At 38.2% G+C, this 14,679-nt stretch overlaps 1 protein-coding gene across 3 annotated transcripts in view; it reads right to left on the bottom strand.

Annotated features, from left to right (window-relative positions):
- Positions 1-988: 988 nt before the first annotated feature.
- The window catches only part of MRPS31 (mitochondrial ribosomal protein S31), a 35,465-nt gene continuing 21,774 nt past the window's right edge, over positions 989-14,679 (bottom strand). For 2 of the 3 annotated variants that reach the window (XM_026493186.4, XM_026493188.4), the window contains 2 exons: positions 13,660-13,803; positions 989-2,480 (listed from right to left, as the gene is read on the bottom strand). In XM_026493186.4, coding sequence (XP_026348971.1) covers positions 2,251-2,480; positions 13,660-13,803 — 374 coding nt within the window. In that variant the 3' untranslated portion in view covers positions 989-2,250. Of the gene's footprint in view, positions 2,481-12,088; positions 13,493-13,659; positions 13,804-14,679 lie in introns of those variants that run through there. The other variant, XM_057308957.1, reaches the window with a different exon arrangement.

Raw genomic sequence — 14,679 nt, 5'->3', positions numbered from 1 at the left:
GTAATGGTCTACAGCTAGCCAACTACTTTAATCTGACAAATGTATTTAACCCTCATTTTTTAAAAAGATTTTATTTATTTATTTGAGAGACAAAGAGTGAGCATGAGTGGGGGCAGGGAGGGACAGAGGGAGAAGGAGAAGCAGGCTCCCCACTGAGCCGGGAGCCTGATGCAGGGCTCGATCCCAGGACCCTGGGATCATGACCTGAGCGGAAGGCAGACGCTTAACCGACTGAGCTACCCAGGTGCCCCTTAACCCTCATTTTTAAGATATTTTATGTTTTGTCCCCCTCTTTCACTAGTATGACATGAGAAAAAATAACCAAAAAGAAAGCAACAAAGCATGCAAAGGATACACCAAAAAAAGCTAGTAAAAATAAGACCAACTATATCAGTAACTATGATAAAAATAAGTGAACTAATACTCAAAAAAGTTTAGGTGCCCCAATGTACGAGTAAAGAATGTATTTTGTTGTTGTTGGGTGCAGTTTCTACATATGATCAAGAGATTACTGTCTGTGAATTGATGTCTTTCATAAATCATAAAAAATCCTCAACCATTACGTATCCACAGATAGCTTCTGACCCATTTCTTCTTTTCTCTCCTTCTGGAAATCTGATTGTACAAATGTTATCTTCTTTTTATTGTTTTTTTAAAAGATTTTGACAGACAGCAAGAGAGAGAACACAGGGGGAGAGGCAGAGGGAGAAGGAGGCTCCCAGTGGAGCAGAGAGCCCGACATAGGGCTCAATCCCAGGACCCTGCAATCATGACCTAAGCCGAAGGCAGACGCTTAACAATTGAGCCACGCAGGTGCCCCTATCTTCTTTTAAAAAAATTTTTTTTTCTTTTAAGTAGTTCTCCATGCCAAACACGGGGCTTGAACTCAAGACTCTGAGATCGAGTCACATGCTCTACCAACTGAGCCAGCCAGGTGCCTAACAAATGTTACCTTCTTGTATCAATCTTTACTGCTCTTTTGTACTTCTTTTCTCTTTTCTTCTCTGCACTACATATGGATTAAGTAGGCTTCACACTAGGTATTTTTAAATAGGTTGAACACTCTCCACCCTGAGATCAAGACCTAAGCTGAGATCAAGAGTTGGATGCTTAATTGACTGAGCCACCCAAGTGCCCCCATATGGATTTCTTTAGATCCCCTTTCCTGTCTAATCTGTTGTTACACTCCCTAAATTTTTCCCAAATCTAGTCACGTTTATTGTCTCCTGCTCTGTATTTTACTCTCTTACATATAGTTCATAGTATATGATAAGCCCAACATTTATTTATTTGAGAGAGAGAGAGGGAGAGAGAGAGGGAATTGCAAGCAGCCTCCACACTCAGGGCAGAGCCGGACACAGGGCTTGATCTCATGACCCCGAGATCCTGACTTGAGTTGAAATCAAGAGTCAGATGCTTCATCGACTGAGCCACCCAGATGCCCCAAGCCCAGTATTTTAAGGTTTTACGAGTCTGCTTCTACTCATTTCCAATCACACTGTTTTATTTCCTTGTGTGTTTTGTAATTTGAATTCTGAGCTGATGGTAGGTTCCTTCATATGATTTTTATTTGCTTATGCCAGGGGCCTAAAACATTACTAGCCTACAGCCACTATAAGCTAAATTCCTGTTTTGAGTTTTTTAGAATCTTCATTCCTTTGAGTTGTATGAATTCAAGTCACATTGCTAAGCACTGTAATAGAAAATAAACAGTTCTAACTTTGGCGCAAAGACCTAAAGGACTAGAGAGGTTAGAATAAGCCGCTTATTTCTACAAGGTTACTTCTCGTTGGTGACCCAGACTTAGACAAGGGTAGTTAATTTAGGGTAAAATATATAAAGATTTATAAATATGTATATTATGTGTAAAATATAGGCAGTGCATATAAACCTGTCTATAAATCATCTCAACGGTTACAGCACTCTGATGTCATCAGATATGTGGCTAATAATTATATTTCAGAGAAGTATAGTCACTGAAAAGAAAAAGATTAGAGGAAATTGTCTTAAACTTAATACTAATTCTAAGATACTCTTCTTGTTAAGAATTACTAGTTGAATCTGTGAATATTGACAACTTTTCTCCATGCAAGAATATTCTTCAGTTACCATTATATTCTTTTAAACAATTTAACATTTATACCATTCAAATCAGATGTAATAATTAATACAATATAGGAAAACTTCTAGTAAAATTATTTAGTTATAATATCCATCACCAACAGCTTGAAATAAAAATTTCCATGGTCTTCAATTGAATTGTATGCCACTTTCTTTTAGAATGTCTTGTTTTTCATTAAAATAATTTCTAAACCACTCTATGTGTTCAATCTTCTGTTTAACACTCAGGTATGGGTTTTTGGAAAGGCCACAGGTCACCAGTTCCATGAAGTGGCGAATTGGTCCTTGTTTTGGAAAATCTTTCAGGTGTTTATCCAGAAATACATGTTCATGAAATTCTGAACCATCATCATCAAAACCTAGGAAATGAGATAAAATACATTACAATTTTGATGTAAAACCTCTATCATAAAATTAACACTAATGAGTATTTTAGTAAAAGCTATGAACTTTGGAGTTAGACCTAGATTTGCCCACCAATTTAACAATTGTGTGACTGGGAAATTAATTAACTTCTCTGAGCATCAGTTTTCAGGTATAAAATGAGGATTAAAATAGAACCTTCTCCATGGGGTTTCTGTAATGATTACATAGACACAAAGCTTATAAAACTCTTATAATGCTTAATTAGCACATTATAAATGTTCAAAGTATAGCAGCAGTTACTGCTAATGAAAACTTTAGTTCTAAAGAACCACTAAGAAAACTATACAAACTACACCTTTAAATAAATCATATAAATAAAACAAAATAGAATCTTAAAACACGTTCAAATAGCCCACAGGAAGCCAAAGAGGGGCAAAAAAAAAAAAAAAAAAAAAAAAAAAAGAATGAGAAATGGAGAAAATGAACAGAAAACAAATAATAAAATAGGAGACTTAAGTCCTAACAAATCAATAATTACTCCAAATGTAAATGGTCTAAATACACCAATCAAAAGAGATGCAGAGCGAATATAAAAACATGGATCCAACTACATGCTTTCTATATGAAACTCACTTCAAACACAACATAGGAAGGTTGAAAATAAAATCACGGAGAAAAATATATCTTGTTAACATTAATAAAAAAAAGAAAGCATGAATGGTTGTATGATTATCAGACAAAACAGACTTCAGAGCAAAAAAAATTACTAGGGAGAAAAAAAAAACATAATAAAAGGGTCAATCCACCAAGAAGACATAGTGATCTGAATTATGTCTTCACCAAACAACAGAGTTTCTAAATACATGAAAGAAAAAAAAAAAGATGGAAATAAAGGAGAAATAGAAAAACCCACAATTATAGTGGGGATTTCAACAGTCTATTGTCAGCAATTTCAAGAACTACCAGGTAGAAAACTGGCCAAGATAAAAAAGAACTGAACAACATCAACAAATATTATCAAACTGACGTCTACAGAACACTCTACAAACTATTTCAGAATACAAATTCTTTTCAAGCATTCATGGAACAGTCACCTAGCTGGGCCACATCCTGGGTCACAAACTGCAACACATTTAAAATAACTGGAGTAATACATAGTACATTCTCAGATCATAATGGAATCAAACTAGAAATCAGTAACAGAAAGACAATAGGAAACGGTTAAAAATTAAACAATATACTTAAAAAACACTCAGAATTGAATGAAAATGAAAACACAACAAATCAAAATTTGTGGGACATGGCTAAAGCAGTGCTAAGACGGATACATGGAGCACTAAATGAATACATACGAAGAGATAGAGTCTCAAATCAGTAATCTAAGTTCCCACCTTAAGAACCTAGCAAAAGAGCAAAATAATCCTAAAGCAAGCAAAGAAAGGAAATAACAAAGATAATATCCAAAATCAATAATCAATAAAATCAATAAATAAAACTGAAAATAGAAAAATAGAGAAAAATCAATGAAACCAATACTAGTTCTTTAAAAAAAAAAATCAGTGAAATTGATAAATCTCTGTTAAGTCAGATAAAGAAAAAAGGAGAGGACTGAAACAGGAATGAAAAGGGGGTTATCCCTATAAATCCTGAAACCATTTAGTGGCATAGTAAGGGAATACCACAAACAACTATACACTAAAATATTCAACAACTTGAAAAAAAAAACAGACAACTTAAAAAAAAATCCACTAAAGGATCAAAATTCAAATCAAATCAAAATAAAATAGATAACTTGAATTGTCTCATAACTATTAAAGAAAATGAATTTGTAGTTTAAAAGATCTCAAAAAAGAAATCCCTCAGCCCAGATAGCTTCACTTGAGAATTTTATTTAACACTGAAAGAAAACTAACATCGGCTTTACACAATCTCTTCTGGAAACTACAAGAAAGAACGTTCCTAACTCATTTTATAAGGCCAGTATTACCTTGTTACCAAACCAGACAAAGACACAACCACAAAACAGAGAGACAGAGAGAGAGAGAGAACTATGACCCATGATCCCTCATGAACTTAGAGGCAAAAACTTTAAACAAAATTAGCAAACAAATCCAACAATGTATAAAAAGATTTATATACCAAGATCGAGTGGGACTTACATCAGGTATGCAGGGCTGGTGCAACATTTGAAAATCAGTATAAACCATCGTATCAACAGGTTGAAGAAGAAAAGTCCTATGATACAACACCCCCCCCCTTTTAAAAAGATTTTATTGATTTATTTGAGAGAGAGAGAGAGAGAGAGCAAGAGAAGGGAAAGAGGCAGAGGGAGAAGGAGAAGCAGATGCCAGGGAGCCTGACTCGGGGCCCAATCCCAGGACCCTGGGATCATGACTTGAGCCAAAAGCAGACACTTAACCGACTGAGCCACCCAGGCACCCCACAACACCCTTTTTTTTTTTTTTTTAAGATTTTATTTGACAAAGAGAGACACTGAGAGAGGGAACACAAGCGGGGGGAGTGGGAGAGGGAGAAGCAGGCTCCCAGTGGAGCAGGGAGCCCGATGCAGGGCTCAATTCCAGGACCCTGGGATCACGCCCTGAGCCCTGAAGGCAGACACTTAACAACTGAGCCACCCAGGCGCCCCCACAACACCCATTTTTGATAAAAATTCTCACCAAGTTAGGAAAAAAAAGAAAAAACTACTTCAACTTCATAAAGAGCATCTACAAAAATCTACAGTTAATATCATACTTCATGGTGAGAGACTGAAGGCTTTTTCCCTAAGTTCCTGAACAAGACAACAAAGTAAGCTCTTACCACTCCACTTTTACTCAACACAGTACTAAAACTCTTAGCTACTGCAATGAGGGAGGAAGAAAAGGCATACAGATGGCAAAGGAAGAAATAGAACCATCCCTATTTGTAGATGACATGTTTGTCTACATAGAAAATCCCAAAGAATCTACAAAAAGAACCCCTCCTAAAACTAATGAGTCAGTTCAGTAAGGTTACATGATACAAGATCAACACAAAAAAAATCAGTCACATTTCTAATTACATTTAAATTGGAAGACTCAACATTTTAAGATATTCTCTCCAAACTGATCTCTATGTTTAATGTACTTCTATCAAAATCTCAGTAAAGTTTTGCCACTGACAAATTTATTCTAAAATTTATATGGAAAGGCACAAGTCCTAGAATATTACAACAATCTTGAAAGGGAAGAATAAAATGGGAGCAATAATGCTAAGATTTACTGAAATAGCTGCAATAATCAAAAGTGTGGTATTGGCAGACGGACAGACACACAGATTGATGGGACAAAAGGGAGGGCCCAGAAATAGACCCTGTTACGGGCTGAACTATATCCCCTCAAAATTGATAGGTTGAGGTCCTAATCCCCAGTGTGACTGTATTTAGAGACAGGACCTTTAAGGAGGTAATTAAGGTTAAATAAAGTTGTAACAGTGGAGCCCTGATCCAATAAGCTGGACTGGTGTCCTTTTAAGAAGAGGAAGAAGCATGAGGAGTGCCCACCAGAGAAAAGATCACATGAAGACACAACAAGAAGGCAAACGCCTGCAAACCAAGAAGAGAGGACTCAGGAAAAATAAAACTTGCTGGCACCTTGATCTTGGACTTCCAGCCTCTAGGACTATGAGAAATTAATCTGTTGTGTAAGCCACCCAGTCTGTGGTATTCTGTTATGGCAGCCCGAGCAGAGTACTACAGACCCACACAAATGGGCCCAATTTTTTTTGGTAATACTTTGACAGAGAGAGTGACAGACTGAGAGCACAAGCAGGGGGAGCAGCAGAGGGAGAGGCAGGCTCCCCACGGAGCAAGGAGCCTGAGGTGGGGCTCGATCTCAGGACCCCAGGATCACGACCTGAGCCAAAGGCAGACAGATGCTCAACCGACTGAGCCACCCAGGTGCCCCAAATGTGCCCAATTTTTTAAACAAAGGTGCAAAGACAATTCAATCAAGAAAGGATAGTCGTTTCAACAAATTGTGCCATAGCAACTGGGTATCTATTGACACACACACAGAAAGAACTTCAACCTAAACCTCATACCTCATATAAATTAACCCCAAATGGATCATGAATTTAAATGTAAAACTATAAATCTTAGAGAAAAAAACAGGGGAGTGGCACATGGCTGGCTCAGTTGGTAGAGTGTGGGACTCTTGATCTTGGGGTTGTGAGTTTGAGCCCCACGCTGGGTGTAGAGAATGCTTAAAAATAAAATCTTAGAAAAGAAAAAAAAATGGGAAAATCTTCTGGTTCAAGGGCTGGCAAAGAACTTGACACTAAAAGTACCATCCATAAAAGGAAAAACTGGACCCGATCAAAATTAAAAACTTTTGCTCTGTGAAAGACTCTGTTAAGAGGATGAAAAGACAAACTACCGATTGGGAGAAAATACCAAATATTCTTCTTTTTTTCTTTTTCTTTTCTTTTCTTTTTTTTTTTTTAGAGAAAGAGAGCCAGGGAGGGGCACAGGGAAAGGGAGAGAGAGAACCTTAAGCAGGCTCCATGCCCAGCACAGAGCCCAACTCGGGGCTCGATCTCACAACCCTGAGATCATGACCTGAGCCGCAATCAAGAGTCGGATGCTTAACCCACTGAGCCACCCAGGCACCCCAATGTAAACCAAATATACAATAAAGAACTAGTGTCTGGAATATTAAAAAAAAAAAAAAAAAAAAAAAAAACCTCTCAAAGCTCTACAGTAAGAAAACCAGATAATCCAATTAGAGAATGAGCAAAAAACAAGGACATTTCATTGACGATATACAGATGGCAAACACGTACAAGAAAAACATCGTCAACCTCTCTAGCCATTAGGGAAATGAAGATTAAAACCACAATGAGCTATCAATACACATCGATCAGAATGTAAACACATCTAAAAAGAAAAACAGTGGCATCAAATGCTGGTTGAGAATGAGAAGCTAGATGGTTCACACATTACTGGTGGGACTTAAAATGGCACAGCCACTCTAGAAAACAGTTTAGAAGTTTCTTTAAAAAAATTAACATGCAGGGGCGCCTGGGTGGCACAGCGGTTAAGCGTCTGCCTTCGGCTCAGGGCGTGATCCCGGCGTTGTGGGATCGAGCCCCACATCAGGCTCCTCCGCTATGAGCCTGCTTCTTCCTCTCCCACTCCTCCTGCCTGTGTTCCCTCTCTCGCTGGCTGTCTCTATCTCTGTCAAATAAATAAATAAAATCTTAAAAAAAAAAAAAAATTAACATGCAGGGGATGCCTGGGTGGCTCAGTTGGTTAAGTGTCTGACTTCAGCGCAGGTCATCATATCAGGGTCCTGGGATCAAGTCCTGTGTCAGGCTCCATCCCCCTCAGTGGAGAGTCTGCTTCTCCCTCTCTCTCCCCCTTTGCCCCTCCCCCCACGCATACATGTGCTCTCTCTCAAATGAATAAGTAAATAAAATCTTAAAAAAAAAAAAAAAACCAAAAACCCAAAACTAAACATGTCGGGCATCTGGCTAACTCAGTTGGTAGAGCATGTGATCTTGATCTCGGGGTCGTGAGTTCAAGCCCCATGTTGTGTGTAGATATTATAAATAAATAAACTTTAAGAAAATAAAACATAAAACAAAAACTAAACATACAGCTACCATATGACCAAACAATTTCACTCCTGAGTATCTACCCCAGGGAAATGGAAATTTGTATTCATACAAAACTCTGTACAAAAATATCTATAGTACCTTTATTCATAATAGCCCCAAACTGGTAACAACCCAGATGTCTTTTACCAGGTGAATGGTTTAACAAAATATATGGCACATTCAAACCATGGAATACTACTCGATTAAAAAACAAAAAAACAAAAAACCAACAACCAACCAAAAAAACACAAGCCACAAACATACTGATACATGTAACAACTTGGATAAATCTCCACATAATTAATCAGTCTGAGTGAAAAAAAGTTAACTCTCAAAGGTTACATACTGTATAATTTTATTTGTTGAAATGACATTTATTTCTTGAAATGACAAAATTATAGAAATGGCAAATGAATTTAGTGATTGCCAGGGATCCGGGACTAAGAGGGGGAGGCCGTGGAAGGCAAGCAAGTGTGGTCATTAAATGGCTGGAAGAGGGCTCTCTGAGGCGATGGAACTGTGTATCTTGACTGTGGCGGTGGTCACGTGAGTCTCCATGTGTGGTAACACTGCACAGAACTAAACATGTATGTATAAAGGAGCACTTGTAAAGCTGGTGACATGTGAACATGTCTGAAGCACTGTATCAATGCCAACTGCCTGGCTGTGATACTGTACTACGGTTCTGCAGGGAGTAACCACTGGGAGAAAGTGGGTAGGGGCTCCCCGGGATATTTAGTATCTCTTCAGTGGCAGGGGAATCTACAGTTATCTCAAGATAAAAGGCATAAATGCTTTCTACTTACTTGGAGTTAGTTTATATTTACTGAAAGAGATTTTAAAAAAAAATTTATTTGGATGGGGCATCTGAGTCACTCAGTAGGTTTAGTGTCTGCCTTCGGCTCAGGTCATGATCCCAGGGTTCTGGGATCGAGTCCCGCATCGCGCTCCCTGCTCTGCGGGGAGCCTGCTTCTCCCCCTGCCTGTGCACTCACACGCACTCTTTCTGTCTCTCCTCTCTGTCAAATAAATAATAACATCTTTAGAAAAAAAAAATTATTTGGATATTTAAAGGTCTATATGTTATTTTTATTAAAACAAAAGTAAATAAAAAAATCAAGGTGGTAGATTGACAAATGGCCACATATCACTCCTTTGCTTCTAGACATGCCCCTTCACAATGCGATTCTGTCATTCTTCCCATAAATGGAGTCTGATTCTCAAACCTTTGAATGTAGCATTGGCCAAGTGACCTGCTTTGGTCAATGGGATATTACTTAACACAGTGCAAACAAAGGCTTGAAAAGTACTTACACATGAATCCTTGCTCTTCCTTGCCATTAGGAACTCTACTACAGTCATGTGAAGAAGACCAAGCTAGTCTGTGAGATGATGAGTGACATATAACCCAGTTATCTCCTTCTCCCCTGACAAGAGCCAGCACCCACAACCAGACACGTGAGCAAAGCCACTCTAGAGGGAGCCACCCTCGGCTAAGCTGCCAAAACCAACCAGAAAACCCACGAATTCAGGAGCAGTTATAACTTAGTTGTCGTTCTACTAAGTTTTGGGGAACAGCATGTTATGCATCAAAAACTGATACATTTTGAGGCGCCTGGGTAGCGCAGTCGTTAAGCGTCTGCCTTCGGCTCAGGGCGTGATCCTGGCGTTCCGGGATCGAGCCCCACATTAGGCTCCCCCGCTGGGAGCCTTCTTCTTCCTCTCCCGCTCCCCCTGCCTGTGTTCCCTCTCTGTCAAATGAATAAAACCTTTTTTTTTTTTAAAGATTTTATTTATTTATTTGACAGAGACAGAGACAGCCAGCGAGAGAGGGAACACGAGCAGGGGGAGTGGGAGAGGAAGAAGCAGGCTCCTAGCGGAAGAGCCTGATGTGGGGCTCGATCCCACAATGCTGGGATCACGCCCTGAGCCGAAGGCAGACGCTTAACCGCTGTGCCACCCAGGCGCCCCAAATGAATAAAATCTTAAAAAATAAAATAAAATAAAAACGATACATTTCAAAACTTACTGCACTTACACTTTTTTGGTGGCATATATATGGCTAAAGACTATTCAACAAGAGCAAGACTCTGTTAACTGGGTAGTGGTAAAAACATGTTTAAATTTAAAGTCAAAGCTAAAATAAATATGTTTTTATTATCAATCCAATATATAATAACTACTACAAAATCTAAGTGGGAATAATGCCACCAAACTGCTCTTATAAATCTCTACGCTGGCAAAGCAAAACAGAAGGGACAAACCACTTCTTAAAAATAAAAAAATTTTTAAAAACCGGAAAAAAGCTACTTCAAATTGGAAAAAAAATTATAGGTCTTATGTGGCAAAACAACAAGCTGTAATTTTTTATATAAATGAAAAACACAACACTGGAAAGTAAAGCTGTAAACACAGGACACGTCATTTTGTCATTTTCAGTATTACATTCAGAAACTGGCATGGCCCACCCCTAAAAATAAAACACCTTTCCCCAAAAGCATCAAAGTAGATCTTCATGAAGCTAACTATTAGTAGAGAGAGCATGATATTTTCTTAATTTTAAATTTAAAAATAAGAAATATAGAGTATTATCTAACTGCTGAGGCTCCTAATTCTACTGCCAGTCTCTTAAACTATTCTGAAGTTCCTAAGTGTATATTGAGGGGAGTGATCAAAGTGAGAAAGTTTCCACAGTTCCTTTCCTGTTTTTCATTCAGATAACAATTGCCTCAAGGAGCTGGAAATGAGATACCTCCCTTTCCCACCCTGAAGCATCAATAATATGTACAGTGTATATGGAAACTTGTCACATTTATCTCTCTAACCTGACCAAAAGACAGGTTTTGTTTTTTTTTCTTTTCCTTCTGTAAAAATTAAACTTTCTCAAAACCCAGGTCAGATTTAAGATAAATTTCTTTGGAGTTTGGACGTTCGAGATTTTGATGAACTCAAGTGTTTTACTGCTGACGACAATGTACACTAACCCTTACTTTCCAGTTACCCTATTTGGTGGTTTCTAGAAAACACATATCCTCACTAACAGTTTACGATTTAAGACCCTTGCAGCATAGTAAAACCCTCTCATACTACTGCTGTTGTAGGAACAGTGATGATGATGGTTGATGATGCTTTACCTGTATAACTTCAGCTGTTTTTCGGAAGAATCCCATAAAATAAATCCTATTTTTATTCACATCATTTCATAGACAGGGGAAGTGAGGCTTAGTGAGATTAAGCATACAACCTACTTAAAACTTGAACCCCTAACCACTGTCTTTCCTAAATAAAGTCACATGTTGGGGCTTCTGGGTGGCGTAGTCAGTTAAGCGTCTGCCTTCGACTCAGGTTATGATTCCAGAATCCCGGGACTGAGTCCCACAACGGGCTCCCTACTCGGCAGGGAGTCTGCTTCTCCCTCTGCCCCTCACTCCGCTCATGCCCTCTCCCAGATAAATAAATAAAATCATAAAAGAAAAAAAGTCACATGTTATTCTACCTCAATATTGGGTTTTAGAACCATGTTTTTAACTATGAGGACTTAGAACACCCAAGTTTCATCAAATAAGGAAATCTTCCCTTAATATCACACACTGCATTCTGTTAATTTTTTTTTCTCCTTTTAAAATTCTGTGTTCAGACAGAGTGAAAACGAACTAACATTTATTTACATGTATTATATGCCAAGAACTGTGCTGAGCAACTCAAATAACTTTGTCTTAGTTCTTACGTTCTTCCAATGAGGTATCTTTAATTTTACAGATGCGGAAATTCATCTGGTTTTTTCACCTCAAGAGGTTAAATAGTTTCCTCAAAGGCAAATGGCCAATCTCTGAGACAGCTGGATCTGTACTCTGGTTTGCACAACTGAAAAGTCCTTGGGCTTTTTTTCCACCTTTCACTGATACCTACACCACAGGGTATGTTAAAGCTAATACTTTGAGAAATATACATGTTATATAACAGATGAAACACACCAACATAGTATCCTTTATTACTGCATATACTGTACAAATCCATAAAATATTCAGAATTTGTTAAAGGAATTATCAGTCTCTAAAAAGTTTTCCTACACAAAGTAATAATTTATGAAGATATAAGACAAAATATTTCTGATATTTAAGCTTCCATTCCACTTATTAATCCAAACAAATGAAAGATTATCAAAAAATGTTACAGTGACAGCATAATACTACAAAGGTTAAAATATGGGCTACATTTTCCCAAGACTTACTGAGGTGTTTACAATTCCTAGCTAATTGCACCATAAAAGTAAATGAATCTCTTCTAATTGAAAATACACCTACAATGTTTAGCCGATAACATAAAAAAAAGCATAAAAAATAAATAGCATCGTACTACTGTCTTCCTTTTGAGGGAGGAAGAAGTAACACCTCCAGAATAATCTTTAGGAAAGTAGATAATAGCATCTAATAGTTAAAGAACCTAGGTATGCAGCCAGAGTTCCAAAAAATTTTGAAGCCTTCTACCATTTTTGCTTTGAGTAGCTTTCAAGCACAAGAATCTTGCATCTCATTAATGCAATAGTTTTATGAGTAAAAGATAACCAGCATAAAACTTTCCGAGTTGTAATGTTCTCTAACACTGAAATATAATCTTATACCCAGGATTTAATGTATGAGAGATTTTCCAGGTAATCTCCTGCTTAGCAATTAGGAAACAGTCCTCATTTGCAGTCAACATTTTCATGTCACATAGAAATTCATGATGGATTTCTGCCATATAATTTTACTTCCTTTTTTAAATTTTTATTATTTTTCAAAAATAGACTCCATGCCCAGCACAGAGGCCAACATAGGGCTTGAACTTAAGACCATGAGGTCAAGACCTGAGCTGAGATCAAGAGCTGGACACTTAGGGGCGCCTGCGTGGCTCAGTCGGTTAAGCGTCTGCCTTTGGCTCAGGTCATGATCTCGGGGTCCTAGGATGGAGCCCCACGGCAGGCTCCCTGCTCAGCGGGGAATCTGCTTCTCCCTCTCCCTCTGTCCTCCTCTTCCACTTGTGCTCTCTCTCAAATAAATAAATAAAATCTTAAAAAAAAAAAAAAGCTGGACACTTAACCAACTAAACCCACCAGGTGCCGCTACATTTATTTATTTTTCTTATCAAATGCCCAGAATTAAGTGAAATCCTAACTTTAAAAAAAAAAAAAAAAACACTGTCAAATTTCTGGGGCGCCTGGGTGGTTCAGTTAAGCGTCTGCCTTCAGCTCAGGTCATAATCCCAGGGTCCTGGGATCGAGCCCCCGCATTGGGTTCCCTGCTCAGCGGGAAGCCTGCTTCTCCTTCTCGCACCACCCCTGCTGGTGTTCCCTCTCTCGCTGCGTCTCTCTCTGTCCAATAAATAAAATCTTAAAAAAAAATAAAATAAAACACTGTCAAATTTCTTTTCGGACACCATAAATATATTTATACAAAGTTTTCAAATTCATGTAAGTATCTAGACTCTATGACTGAACACCTGCCAGATTTAATCTCCATACTGGAGATTTTATAAACCTCTGAAATTAAGACTTACCTGCTTCATTGTTAACTGGAAACTCCCACAGTTTCCCCTCTTTCGTCCACTGGATCATCTCTGCAAAACCATTCTGAAGGGGCTGTTCATTCACCGCGGCTAACTGCTTAGCAAATTCCACTTCCCAAAGTGAAGGTGCTGTCTCTATAATAAAAGCATTTCAAATAATCACAAGTCAGTGTATATGCCTTTATTTTAAAAAACGTTATAATCAACTCCAAATTGGTAATATATTTCAGGCCCTGAGGCTTATAAATACACAATATATAAAGAAAGGTCACTCTCTGAGAGCTAAAACCGAAGGGAGATGACATAAAAGCCCACAGCGACAACGACTGCAAGCCTCAGCTTCTCTTGTACCACACTGCTAGGCAAGCAGCCCCTAAGTCTCACTGCCCCCTCTACTGGAAAGGAAGAAGAATGTGTATTCTGTTTAAAAATGTTTTCATGAATGTGAACATGTTTTTAAAAGATTTATTTATTTGAGAGAGAGACTGCGTGCACAAGCGAAGGAAGGGGGGCAGGGAGAGAACCTTAAGCACACTCCCCCCTGAGCACAGCGCCTGCCGACGCAGGGCTGGATCTCAGGACCCTGAGAACGTGACCTGAGCCAAAATCAAAAGTCGGACATTTAACTGACTGAGCCACCACGGTGCCCCATGAATGTGACTATTTTTTATATAACATGTGACTTTGATATTTAAAGTCCAGCCTGTTTATCTTTTAGTCTGTCAAGATAAGTCACAATGTACTACTATTACAGACCAAAGAAATTAAATTAACATAATAATGACAACACTACTAATGGATATGGAGCACTTTGTGCTAATGCTTTTTATGCATTAGTTCATTTCATCTTCACAACCAACTCTATGAGTAAGTTCATATAATGTTAGCTTACAACCACCATCATATTGCATTTCAATCATTCATTTGCTTTGGAAATTGAAGAGATCTTTCAAGAATGAATCATATTTTCACCTCACAAACTCTTTGAAAAATAGCTTGGCAGTTTCTTAA

The sequence above is a fragment of the Ursus arctos genome, unplaced genomic scaffold (genome assembly GCF_023065955.2).
Source record: "Ursus arctos isolate Adak ecotype North America unplaced genomic scaffold, UrsArc2.0 scaffold_10, whole genome shotgun sequence".
In the NCBI taxonomy this organism is placed as follows: domain Eukaryota; kingdom Metazoa; phylum Chordata; class Mammalia; order Carnivora; family Ursidae; genus Ursus; species Ursus arctos.
The sequence above is the reverse complement of the archived record's forward strand: the minus strand, read 5'-3'. Positions and strand labels throughout refer to the sequence as shown.